This window comes from Lissotriton helveticus, chromosome 5_1 (genome assembly GCF_964261635.1).
Source record: "Lissotriton helveticus chromosome 5_1, aLisHel1.1, whole genome shotgun sequence".
Classification (NCBI taxonomy): Eukaryota; Metazoa; Chordata; class Amphibia; order Caudata; family Salamandridae; genus Lissotriton; species Lissotriton helveticus.
Genome location: NC_136065.1, coordinates 928,515,697 through 928,529,844, shown reverse-complemented (window position 1 = coordinate 928,529,844; position 14,148 = coordinate 928,515,697). Strand labels below are relative to the sequence as shown.

General features: G+C 44.8%; 1 protein-coding gene across 2 annotated transcripts in view; it reads right to left on the bottom strand.

The window, feature by feature from the left end:
* The window catches only part of MYOF (myoferlin), a 680,400-nt gene that overhangs the window by 35,638 nt on the left and 630,614 nt on the right, over positions 1-14,148 (bottom strand). For both annotated transcript variants that reach the window (XM_078643399.1, XM_078643401.1), the window contains 3 exons: positions 2,981-3,069; positions 2,794-2,889; positions 1,043-1,184 (listed from right to left, as the gene is read on the bottom strand). In XM_078643399.1, coding sequence (XP_078499525.1) covers positions 1,043-1,184; positions 2,794-2,889; positions 2,981-3,069 — 327 coding nt within the window. The remainder of the gene's footprint in view (positions 1-1,042; positions 1,185-2,793; positions 2,890-2,980; positions 3,070-14,148) is intronic.

Sequence of the window (14,148 nt, the reverse complement as noted above, 5' to 3'; positions counted from 1 at the left end):
TGCTAAATAGCACCCACTAGAAAACAAAGGAAGTGACAACAGAAGAAACGCAAAGAATCCCAACTGAGTGTTTCACAACATCCGAACTGCCACAGGAAAACAGACGCTATAATACTCAGAACATAACAAAGGTTGTGATTAAGTTGGATAGCCATACTGGACTTACCTGGGACCATGTCAACAAACTATTTATGGAATACAAATATGTTGCCATGACTGTTAGCACTCCAATCACACATGGTACCATCTGTTCCTAAACTTGAGGTTAAAGACATTTATACAGTGTTTTCACTTATTATTTGCAATGCGTTTAATTTCATTGCTTGTTTTTAATATGCATGCCTATATAAAGGTCAAGAAGATTACAAATACTCATGTAGTACACAAGAGGGTAGCAAATAACAAAATGCAGGAAGGAAATTACAACTTGACACCGGGGGGGGGGGGGAGGGGTTGGGGGGGAGGGGGGGGGGAGAGAAATACCACTGAGATACCCTAAGGGTGAGTTTTATTCCTGGGTCCCCCTGGTAACCTGTAACTAAACTGTTAATTCCCAACGAGTAAACACAATTTAGTTGTGAGTGCAAGTGGCGTGCACTCACCACTAAACTGTGTTTCCTCATTGCTGGGGATTAACCTTACCAGAGGGGCCAGGAATGAAACTCACCCTCAGGGTACCTCAGTGGTATTTTTAACCCGCCGTTTCACTTATTCCACACGCTTGCGCTCACCTTTACGGTGTTTCACTTTAAAAGATCCCACTTAGGAGCCCTCTCAAGGGTACCATGGGGTATTGGGGCGCCAACCCCATGAAGAGCAAAACGCCCAATGATGAAGCAGGACACCTTCGCAGGTTTTTGAGGGCATCACTTCCTAATAAAGAAGCTTTCCCCCCGCCCCAAGTTGTCATTTCTTTCCTGCATTTTGTTATTTGAGGGCCCAGCTACCCTCTTGTGTGCTACATGCATGTTCTTGGGAGCAAGGGTACTGGACCTCTTTCGGCTCCCTTCCCCCTTTAGTGGCTTGGATTACAAATACTCACCTTTTTAGAAATAACACAGAGTTGTTCTGCTGGAAGATATTCAATAGGATAAATAAATCTCCAGTTGAAATTTCCTTCACCGTCCAGAGACCTATAGTGCACATCAGTTTTTTGCTTGTTTTCCTCATTTCCAGGGATCCATCTGGAGAAAACATATAGCATATTTAGAATTTGACTGCATAGGAGTAGGAAAATGGATGTTGCATTTCTAATATTTAACTCATGGTTGTCTGATTTGACGACGTCCCTGTAAAATGCGCTCCAGTATAGTTAGAATGAAATTTAGGAGTCATTAATACTGCAAGTAGGCATTAATAGCATGATCAAGTTCAACAACCATCATATATGTCATCAAATTAACAAGAAAACAGTAGAAAAATGTACATTTACAAAGATAATTAGTATTTTGACAATCAAAAATGGCATTTAGGATAGGTTTCAGAAAGATCCACTTTTACTCATCCACTGAACAGCAGTCACCACAAAGCTTTATAATTATGATAGCTAAAGTTGTATGCTCACACACTTGGCAGAAGTATTTTGTAAAAAATAGTGTTTAAAGTGCAACATAAATGTCATGACCTTCGGTATTTATGGAAACAGAGAAGATGCTGCAGATATGTTATTCCCCTGTCTAAAAATAAGCATTCCATAAAAACGTTACAATTTTGCATGCAAGTAAAAACACTTTAGAAGAAATTACTTAAATTAACAACGTTTCAGATACATGTCCAGGTATGCAGAGTTACGCATATCAATGCTGTATGGATCTCTTCTCTGGCATCAGTATTCCTCAAAAACTGAGTTGATGTACCTACTCAACCTTCACAAATATGTCTTTGGTGTGTTTTCTCCTAAGCTGTATAATGATTGATAATTCTGCAGGTATCTAAAGTGGTTACGTTTTAAAACATGAAGCAGGTTCAAAATCATGCACAAACCTTCTCCAGTCAATGAATGCACCTACAGAGGAAACTTTTTCGAAGGAAAATATCCTTGAAAAAATGTATATTGGAATTTCACCCTTGGTCCAAAGGCAACAAATCTCTGAACTTGATAAAGCTGTGAACTTCTCAATTTTTAAAACAGAAATTAAAGTTCACCAACCATATAGAATTGCCGAAAGCCTTCATATGTGCACCAGGGTGTATTTCCTTGTTCAGCACTGCATAACCAAAACCCAAGAGCAGGTAATTCTTTCTAGTGTGTCAAACCCCACGTGCCAAATGTTTGCACCTTTCTGTCAAGAATGTTTTCGCATTGCTAGATAGATTAAAATGTTCATAATTACGTGAACAAGTCAATTTCAATATTATTCTTATCAAATGTCAAAAGCATAAAATTCTATCTAACAATGCAAATTTTGTGATAAATTCAATAAGTTTGCATTAATGACATATGGCTTCAAGGACGTCACAAAATCTAGCTTTAGGTACAGTTTCTTCCACGAAACAAAGATCACTGATGCTTCACATCCGAACTGACATATAGGGCCAGATGGATCAAAGGGGTTTACCCATTCTGTCTCTATGGGGAAATGTGTTGATACATATGGCCCATAGGAAAGTTAATTTTTCTAAAAAGAAATAGCGTGGGAGTGTGTGTGTGACATATTGTAATAGTCATTATCCAAAGGCAAATATTGACTCTAGATGGCTTCAAAAAACCTGCTTCAGAAATGTCACGCTTCTAAAGGACATCAAAAACACCATTTTAGCAACTTCTCTTTAGAATTTTAAGCCTTTACTCACCCTTTCACGTAAATATCACTCATTTCTTCTCCTGTGATACTTTTCTCATCAAGAATAACATCTTTGGTGTTCCAAATAATGACTCGAAGTTGGTAGCTGTAAGACAAGAGAGTTCTCGGTGAGCATAATCAGTGATGATAGAATGCTGCTGCCATTTTCCCTGCAAAGCTGTATTCTGAATGCTCACTTTTTAGCTTTGCGGGGTGCAATGTTGAAAGGCGGCCCAGGGAGTCCTTGGCTTTTAGGGAAAATGTCAACCCACATCTGAATCTTTCCCTACAAGAAAAGAATAAACAAACATTACATTTGGGTATTAAAATGTAGCAGATACAAAAGACTTTTCAGCACAGTGTGATAAGAGCATTACTAAAACCCACTAACCACTTGAACAGATGTCTACCATTGGACAAACCGAGGAATGGGAAGGGTGGGAACCAACACGTTTTAAGCATGTTATACTGTTTAGGCACCAACTTTCTAAACAACAACAATAAAAAAAAATGGCAGCAGTTGAGTGCATGCTCTACCTCCTTGTTAAAATTACAGCATATTAGTAACCTTGATAGACACTGTAGGTAACATCACACAAACCTGTTAGTAAAATCATTTGTTTTTAATATTCCCAAATGAGTGACAGATATTTGCTATCAGTTACAATTTATCTATTTTCTTCAATGTTATCAATGTAAGAGTGGTTTTGGTCAAATTATGAATAAAGGAGGACCGTTTTATAATATAATACCGGACTATTCTACCTACGTCGCAGAATGAGGTTTTCACAAGCCCCATGAAACCTCAGAAACAACCATCTCCGCCTCATGATCTGCCCCCGCTTTCGTCTTGCACGCACGGGAGGAAGGGCCCTTGCAGTAGCCACATCCAAACTATGGAATCAGCTGCCCACAGAGTTAAGATTCCTGACGTCAGAACCTTTATTCCGGAAAAAATTAAAGACCTGGCTTTTTTCCCAGATCTAATCTAATACTAACTCTTCTTTTCACCCTCCCTCGACCCCTCTGAGATAATGTCTTCAGCGCCGGGACACCGCCGTTGGAGGTAGCTGTGCGCTCTACAAAATACTAAAATAAAATAAATAAATTCTGATATGCAGTATGCATTGGTGTTGTTTTCAGGTAGCGCATCTTCTCTAGGCACAGACCGGATCCACAAAGCTTTGCATACCTGTAGGAAGCTGGCTCTTTATATAGTGTATCAAAAAGAGGGCAGGGGCTTGCTCTTGCAATTTTAAGGTGCTTTCTGAGGGGGTAAAATGGTTGAGCAGCCTTAGGCTTATCAGAGAGGAGTGTTAGACATCTGATCCAAATACACAGTCATTAAATGATACACACGACTCAATGTGGAGATCCACACCAATTTATAACAAGCATTTGCAATGCATTAGACATTGCCTTTGGGGACACACGTTTTAAACTATTAAGCACATTATCCTGGGTAAAGCTTTTCTTGTATTTTACTGATCTCTGCTGATCATTTTCTATCAAGACAGTTAAATAGACGCAGTTGCTAGAAAAAAAGTAGTCCTGGGGCAAAGCTCCAAATCCCAAACAAAGAACATACAAAAGATCTTCCAGACAGCGCAAGTGCCGCCTAAACGCGACCTAAAAATAACACTTATCTTTATACAACTTTAGGCGCCAAGATGCTCACAATCGGGTAAGCACATTTCGAATTATGAATTCTTACAGTTCTTAAACAGTAGACGGCACAATTTCTGGAGCAGTAATGTTATCATATGGAGACATTTACCGCATACAGGTACTTTACAGCAAATGAAAGGATCAATCTTCTGGACTTATGGGGAGTATGGGGAGTGGCAGAACCAACATGTCACCTTGGGCAGCACTGGGGTGGCAGGGTACAGAGGTGCTTTGCAGAATCGGTTGCCCCATGTAAGTTCATGGGGATCGGTGTGGTAACAGAGATGCTGCAAGATGGAACTGTGGGACCAGTCCGGCTGAAACAACAAGGGGGCTCAGGTCTCACTATGCTCGGGGACATGGGGACACCTTTAGCCTTCTTCTCCTCCGGCTGGGCAACCAGGTGCAGAGGTGTCCTGAGGCAGTGAGTTTTTACCACTAGATTCACTCACTGTAGAAAGGGCCAGCACAAAGAGGATGCAGGCGATGGAGAGTCTACTGTTCGCAAACCCAAGGTCGCTTTGTCTCTGAAGTTTCTGGGGACCATGATGACACTGTTGGCCCACTTCTACTCAGGAGAGGAGTCACATGTGCAGTCGTGCTTTCTGGTGTATGGTTTTCAGTGGTCTGGAGTCTTCGTAGTTCTCCTGGGGTGCCTGAAGGGTGCAAGGGAGCAGCTCTCTCTGCTACTGCAGGGGAGTGCCAAGATCTTGGGTGAAGGACTGGCAGCCCTCCCAGGCTTTTGGAGATACAGCAGCTGCAGGATGAGTCATCTTTGGTGCTAATTGTTGAGGACAGCAAGCAGGCCAGCAGAGATGGTGCCAAGCCAGTTGCTGCTCCTGTGTACTTATTTTTGCGGCTCTTTAGTGTCCATCTTCTTTTAGATCTGCTGGATCGGATTTCCTGGTGCCAGGGGCTCCACTAAATACTAGATTTAAGAGTGTTAGGGGAGTGTAGGGTAGTAGCTAATGGACTACTTACCCCTGGGGACACTACACCACCTATATCACCACTTCCTGTGGGAAGTGGGCATACACCTGTTCCTAATTCTTCCTTCACCAAAATGAGACTTAATTTTCGTCTTCACATCAGGTAGCCCACCTTAGCGGTGGAACTAGACTGAGGTTGAACATGTCTCTCGGACTACTAAAATTCCTGCCAGTCCAGGTGGGCTCTTTAAAGCTCCCTGCCTAGGAATGCTATTTTATGGGTCAACCTGCTGGAGGGAGGTTTAAAACACCCTGTGCCAGAGCAGACATTGTTCCTGAAATCATAAGAGTGTGGGCTCTCACCCCTGGGTGTGAGAAACTTGTCTGTGGTGGCATGCTGGTTAGAACCAGTCAGGCATGACACTAGTGGTTGGTAGGTTTTCAAGGAGCACCTCTAATGTGCCCTCTGGGTGCATGTATTAATACATCCATCACTGGAAAGAGTGTGGGTTTATTAATACAGGATGTTTGATAACAAACTTCTTTGGTTTCAGTGAAGCCATCATGTAGCTGGGAAACCCGTTTTTACCAAGAGTACCAGGTACCACGCCCCCTCAAGCAATGAAAACAATTGATAACATGGTATACTTCAGCTTTTACTAGGTCAGAGAACTGGAGACTAGTGAAAAAGAACATATGAGCGGTACATCTCTGCCACCATCTTCACAGTCCCCAGTGAGGGAGTAGTTGGAGTAGGAAACTGGCCCTTTTTAGGTTTCGCCTGGAGAACGGAGCGTAAGCTCCGCCTCCAGAGAAATCTCTTGATTTCAGTAAGGACTCTGGAATACGCCCCCCTGTCCCATTGGCTAGCTCCATAAATGGAGGCTAGCCATTGGAACAGAGATCTGTCCGTCATGGCCTGGACCAGATTCGTGGGCGTTTCCGTGATTTTTTCTCTCTCCGCCTCTGCTATGTCGTCATCGCGGCCGTGGGCGGGGTTTATTTTTTTTTGTTTACCAGGTTTTTTGGGCCATTCCTCGGCCGACCGCCAACGGAGGAAGCCGTCCCGACCCCCCTCCCGCTGTCCGTTACCGCCCCCCCATCCATTCCCGCCCCCCCCTGTCCGTGTGCTTCATGTGTTACCGAGCGCACATTACCGTGGGCGGGGTTGCCGAAATGCCCGCTCCGTGCTGGGCCTCCGTTGTTCCCGAGGTGAGTGCTTGTCTTTTTATGCATGTGGCCCTTAGTATGCAAAGTTTTCACACTATTTCCCACTGTTGTTGTTTGTTACTCTGTTTCCGTTCCCGCCCCCCACCCCCGTCCATTCCCGCCCCCCCCTGTCCGTGTGCTTCATGTGTTACCGAGCGCACATTACCGTGGGCGGGGTTGCCGAAATGCCCGCTCCGTGCTGGGCCTCCGTTGTTCCCGAGGTGAGTGCTTGTCTTTTTATGCATGTGGCCCTTAGTATGCAAAGTTTCCACACTATTTCCCACTGTTGTTGTTTGTTACTCTGTTTCCGTTCCCGCCCCCCACCCCCCCGTCCATTCCCGCCCCCCCCCCCTGTCCGTGTGCTTCATGTGTTACCGAGCGCACATTACCGTGGGCGGGGTTGCCGAAATGCCCGCTCCGTGCTGGGCCTCCGTTGTTCCCGAGGTGAGTGCTTGTCTTTTTATGCATGTGGCCCTTAGTATGCAAAGTTTTCACACTATTTCCCACTGTTGTTGTTTGTTACTCTGTTTCCGTTCCCGCCCCCCACCCCCCCGTCCATTCCCGCCCCCCCCCCCCTGTCCGTGTGCTTCATGTGTTACCGAGCGCACATTACCGTGGGCGGGGTTGCCGAAATGCCCGCTCCGTGCTGGGCCTCCGTTGTTCCCGAGGTGAGTGCTTGTCTTTTTATGCATGTGGCCCTTAGTATGCAAAGTTTTCACACTATTTCCCACTGTTGTTGTTTGTTACTCTGTTTATATAGTGCCTCACAGGTTACCACGTTTATCCACTGTGCTGCACTTTTTTCCCTCGATCGTCCATTTTCATCCGCATCAAGTCATTCCCTGTCAATTAACTTCAGTTCATTACTTTGAACATATTAGACTCTGTTTTCCACTATAGGCTGTTCTGTTCCCTCTCTCGGCATGGGGCGCTCACATCCATTCTTGGTTCCTTCGCAGATGCCCGCGGGTCTCTCTCCATCAGCCACCGGGGGAGCGCGCCACCAGACCCAGCTCGACGGATGCCAGCCAGCTGACTGCCAGGTGGGTGGTTTTCTTTGTGTCGAAAAGGACATTCGTGACTACATCGTCCGTTAAATCCACATTTAATAGCCTGACACGTGACTGACTTTCCCGAACCTTGATAGCCCTTTGGAAACACCAGCTTGACGTGACTGACCCTCCCGCAGCCCTACAGGCCTCCGAGCACCAAGTGAAGGGACTCGATTCAGCCCTACCAGAAGCATCAGGCTGACTATGTTCCAAGCACCACTGACATGTCAGAGTGACTGGCCCTGTTGTGTGACTGACACAGCCGCTCTGAGAGCTGCGATGTGACCACGCATTTCTAAACCCTGTAGGATTCCATCTCTCCCTCTTCGTTGAGTTTAATTAGTTCCCTCACTGAACATAATCCGTAAAATCTCAGAAAACACCAAATCCCCCGGGATTTAACTCGTGCCAGATAAACAGAAATCACTTTTCATGTGTGTATTTTTACCTTTCCGAAAGACGTGCCATGGTGACAGACAGTAAATGTGCGTGCATGCGTCTTGCGACTTCAGAAGGGAAGCAGGGCCTGGTGTGCGCGGTACCTGCAGGTGATGATCACCAGCACTTATTCCTGGGGACCAGGACTGTTTTTTATCCTCATTAGAGTTTGAACTAGGGTGACCAACTGTCATGGGTGCAAATTCAGGACGGTGAGTGTAAAAATTCAGGACAAAGGGTCAAAATTCAGGACAGGGCGTCAAAATTCAGGACAAATCTTCGGGACAAAAGGTAGGTTTTACAGATACATCAAAGGAGGTCGCACAATAGTATATAAGTAATCCCATTTCTATCCAAACATATTCATCCTTTTGCAAACCTATCCATTGTGTATCCTTTCAGCCATCATTTCACTCATCCATCCCTCCACCTTTTCACCCTATCCATCCGTACACTAATCCATTCACTCTTCCATCCAGCCATTTACCCTTTCACCCATCCAGCTATCCTTTCACTTACTCATCCATCCAGTCACTCATCCTTTCACCCATTCACCTTTTCAGTCATCAATCCATCCTCCCTTTCTCTCTCCATCGACCCTTTCACTTAGCCATCCTTCCATCCATCCACCCACTTATCCATCTACTCATCCACTCGTGAATCCATCCATTGACCCCATCACTCATCCATCGTTTCACTCATCCATCCACCCATTCACTCACAGATCATCCACCCTTTCACTCATCCATCCATCCTTTGGCCCATTATCCATCTATTCACCTTTTCAATCATTCATTCACCAATCCAGCCATCCATCCATCCCTTCACTTACTCACTCGCCAACCTTTTCATAGTAATTATGAGCTGAGCCTTCATCTGCAGAGTTCCAGACAGAAGAGGCCCATCAAGAATGTCACCCTTGCTGTGGTTCCTAAAGCAAGGGGTGGGGTGGCGGAGGGTTCACTATGCCCCTGCACATAGGCAATCTGAAAAAGTGGAGGGCACGATTCATGCATGATGCAGTGCTAGGACTTGAGGCGACTGTGATATGGTGTTGTTTCCAGGGCTTTAAGCGGAATGAAAAACAAGCATTTACAATGCAACGGTTTCGCCTTTGGAAAAGTTAGAGCTATTGGCAATGTAAAGGACAATGCCATTTATTTATCTGTTTTCAAAACCAACACATAAATACAAATTGTCATTTACAATGCCAATAGCTCAAACTTTTCCTAAGGCGAAACCGTTGCATTGTAAATGCTTGTTTGACATTGCTGTGGAAAATAACTACTTGAGACTCCTCAGTTGTGGAAAAGGTACCCTCTAACGCTCAATGATGCCTGTACTTGTGGAAAACATCTTAGTTAACATACAAAAGATGTCCCCCTCTGCAACATGGGCTTGGATAATGGAGATACTGTAGTCCAGTGCCTATAACTAGGTCTGCAAGGCCTGATTGAAGAAGAAAGGTTAGTACACCATCCTATTTAGTATCAATGGGTATGGGGTCAATGGTAGAGGCCTTTTTCTACACACCGCTAAAGAGGAGCCTATGGGCCCTCTGTGCAAAATCAGATTAGTCTCTCATCTTTCCTTCCGATTATTTTTGTGTGTGAAGTGCTTAGTAGTAACAGAATAATGCTATTTTAGGAGGGGAAAGTGAATTGCCAAAAATGAAGACCTAAAAAAAAAGTTGGATTAATTTGCATTACAATAGGCCCCTGCCTGGAGCTCTCCCATCTGCATTCTGAGAGATCCTGAGTTTAGATGTCCAATTAGCGACATCTAAGTCAATAGCAGTCCAAGTCCCTCCCCTTTATGAATACATAAGCAGGACCTGTGCCTGGTGTTCCTTCCAGCACCCTGTAGGTACATACTGGTACTCGTGAGCCAGTACATAAGCTCTGCTCCCTTTTAACTTGTGAATTACATTGCCTTTACATTGAAAAATATGTAGACCAGTTGCATGACCCTGTGTTGTGATGCCCCTCAAAATACGAACTAGGCCTAATATTCTAGTGTTACTCTGCTATGAGAGGTCAAAGCAAAGATGGACAAACCCCTAAGCAGAGAAGAACTGCCTCTGACATAATGGGCCAGATGACTGAGACCTCTGTTGAGGACAAGCCAGAGGAGAAAAAACCCACTCAAGATCAAAGTTGTCTCTGCAGCTGCTAAATGCAACCCAGAATCAAGAACACTAACAATCAGGACACAGATCTGTGGAGGATACCCCAGCAAATCGCATCTGATTTATGAGCTTGCTCACTGCCTGGTCTCAAGTCTGTACACATGCATCTCATAGGCTGAGATTTAGGAACTTGTCCCTATTGTATGCAGACATGGATGGTGGGTTCCCGCCATAAGCATCCACCCCATTTCCCAGGAGGAGCATAGTTCCTTAGACCTCAGTTGAACTTAGTGGCCTTGTTTGTTTTCCAATTCAGAGATAAGGTTTACTTACATTTTTATTTATTTAACATGTGCAAAGACAATCAAACCCTAATCTGTGACTTCAGATACATTTTAGCACATACACCCTTGACTCATTAGCAATAATTAAGGAAGACAGTACAGCGATTCCACTGGTTGGCAGGTTTGTTGGCGGGATATAGGATTTTTTGCATACCTATGCTGCAGAAGTGACCATCACTGTTTAACTACCCAACTATGAATTAGTTGGAAACTTCAACAGACACTGTTGTTGTGCTAGAGGCACTCCTGTGTTTTGAAACCACATGATGACCTTTGACTACCATTGTTTTAATTGACTTTTGGGGTTATATTTTATCTTGGCTTGAATGTCCTGCATGTGCACGTTTCTTTGAAGATTTCTTTTGTGTCTCTTTGTTGTATTATAGTGGGAGCTTTCACAGAGTAGAACAGCCTTGCCAGGAACAGAACATGTGGGATGTCCATTTAAAAGAGAGAGAGAGGGAGAGAAAGAGGGAGAGAGAGGGGGAGGGAGAGAGGGGGAGGGAGAGAGGGGGAGAGAGAGGGGGAGGGAGAGAGGGGGAGGGAGAGAGGGAGAGAGGGGGAGAGAGGGGGGAGGGAGAAAGAGGGGGGGAGAAAGAGGGGGGGGAGAAAGAGGGGGGGGAGAAAGAGGGGGGGGAGAAAGAGGGGGGGAGAAAGAGGGGGGGGAGAAAGAGGGGGGAGAGAGAGGGGGGAGAGAGAGGGGGGAGAGAGAGGGGGGAGAGAGAGGGGGGAGAGAGAGAGGGGGGGAGAGAGAGGGGGGAGAGAGAGGGGGGAGAGAGAGGGGGGAGAGAGAGGGGGGAGAGAGAGGGGGGAGAGAGAGGGGGGAGAGAGAGGGGGGAGAGAGAGGGGGAGAGAGAGGGGGAGAGAGAGGGGGAGAGAGAGGGGGAGAGAGAGGGGGAGAGAGAGGGGGAGAGAGAGGGGGAGAGAGAGGGGAGAGAGAGGGGGAGAGAGAGGGGGAGAGAGAGGGGGAGAGAGAGGGGGAGAGAGAGGGGGAGAGAGAGGGGGAGAGAGAGGGGGAGAGAGAGGGGGAGAGAGAGGGGGGAGAGAGGGGGAGAGAGGGGGAGAGAGGGGGAGAGAGGGGGAGAGAGGGGGAGAGAGGGGGAGAGAGGGAGCGAGGAGGAGAGAGAGAGGGAGAGAGAGAGAGCGAGAGCGAGAGAGAATGTACTTCTTGGTCTCAAAATGCAGTGTTATAAGCAGTGGTGCTCAATTGTGCATTATGCTGTACATTGGGAGATGAAGTGTGCAATGCTATAGGCAGTGGCATTGTGTTGTACATTGGGAAGTAATATGAAGTTTTTACTATTGGTTTTGACATGCCCTCATGTCAACTTGAATTCTGACTGTCTTGATTGAGCTTTTTGCGCGCACAGGCAGGACCCCAGATTACTCAAGTTGTTTAGGCTATTTACAATAAAGGTTGTTTTGTTGCTTGTACTGCCGGAGACTTTCGTAAGCTTTGTTATGATAAAGGCTGGAACACATGTGAGAGTGCAGAAGGAACATGAGAACTCTTTTGCCTTTTGAATGCTTGCATGGAAAGCAACCAATTCCAGTAAGTTTCCTTAGCGCAGAGGAGGGCCTCTCGGAACCTTCTAGTGTGTTTTAAGATTATAAATCTGGCGTTTGTGGACTTATTTATTTGGAGTCCAAATGGGGACCAACGAGTCTACTACAGCAGAACCTGGTCTGCTGAGACTCTTAACCCCGGCTGTTAAATACCCCAGTCTGGAGTGGGCTAAGATGCAGAGTTTGCAGCCTGTGAGGTTTTTAATTCTTGGAGTGTTGACTTTGTGATGTGTTCAGTGGTTGTAATCATCCGATGTATTTAGTATCTATATCTTTCTGATGTCTTGCAGGACGTCCAGTATTATCTGCTTGTAACTTCATTTTATATTATTATCCACGCATTTACTATAAGTGTGTTATTATTGCTTGCACATATATATACCTATATATCTCTATATACATTTGAATGTTGTTCATTTGACATGTGGGAAAGCCTTTTTGTTAGAAAGTGTTGCACAAATAAAACCCCATGCCTTAGTCTGAGAAGCGTGTTTTGATGTGTTTTATTTTATAAAAATTAAATCCCTTTTCTGGTGGGGTTTTGTATTTATTGCTTCGTCGTGTTTGAGCCTCCGTGTGGGAGGGTGGTATTTTCTTTTATCTGTGAGTGCGAAGCAATACAACTGTCTGGCAAGAAGTTAAGATTGTGAAGAAACACTTTATCTGTATTTTGAGGGACCAGCCCAGGCTTAGACTTCCTAAGGCCTGCCAGTGAAGAGCTGAGAGTTAGTCTTGTAGTAAATCTCAATGCGTTCCCATCCCCAGGGCCACAACATAGAAACACGGATGATGATCAGAATGTCACCTATAATCAACCTGGGGCATGGGCTCAGTGTTACTGCCTTGGTTCAGCATGCAGCTGTTAGAGCTATAATTATATGCAGAACCGTACAGCTACCCCAGAAAGTGGTGCTTTCTGGTTTGCTTTGCTGATATTCCATTAATCTGTTGTGTAGATAAAGACCTATGTGTTCTTAAAATATAGCCCTAGTTTAAGAGTTACCCCTACTGAATGTCCAGATGTGGTTTTGCCCACACTATGTCACTAACATAGGCCTCTGTAATATTCTAGACAATCTTCTAACAATCACAGATGAGGAGATTCAAACACTTCATACTTCTCGATTACTATGGCAGCAGTGTATGAAATTCCACCAGGCACTAATTAACCTCATACCATGAAGGGTAGGTACAAACTGTAAAGCATAGGGCTTTGGACATCTGTTCAGCTTGTCTGTGTCATGCTTTTCCATGCATAATTTATTAGACACATGGGGCATCTCCTGGACCTGAAACAGGGAGACACACTTTTCTTTCTTTTGTATACCAACAACATTGAGCTGTTTATAACATTTTATGGAAATTGGTACTTATGATGGATATTGAAAATCAGATGGAGCGCTGGCTGTAACTTGATCCCTAGAAAATAAAACAAAATGTTTCGGACATGCCAAAAAAAAGTATTTCATAGCACATATCCCTACCTATTTTGGGGAAGAAAGTTAATCTGTCACATACAGTTAAACCAGGAGTGCGTTTAGTTGATGAAACACTATCCATCTGTGTCCAGGCCAAGCGAGAGATCAAAATGATTATGCTCCAGTCAAATCCCTTCTTTACAGACAGACTACCTGGGCCTGGCAAAGTAGCATCTCAAGTTATTACAAAATGCACAGAATGCAACGGTGAGCTAAGCAGCAGGCTATAAAAACGGGACCCTGTCTTCTCTGGTAAAAAAATCTCTGGACTGGTTTCTGGTTAATGTCTGAAAGAAATACAGATGTTAAATTGTAACTGACCAAAGTTGTAACATACTTGAACCACCGAACTTGCAGGATAAAATTGGACTCTATGTGTTCCCTGTATTTCTTAACCCAACGTCTTTGTTTTCGAACTCTAAGCTGACAAGCGGCCTTTGACTGCTTCTATATGGCCACCATGGAAATCAATTGTGGGAGTCATTTCCATTTTTGGTGTTGGTTGCTATGTTTGTAGGGGTATAGAGTGGGAAGTTAATTAGGAAATAATTAA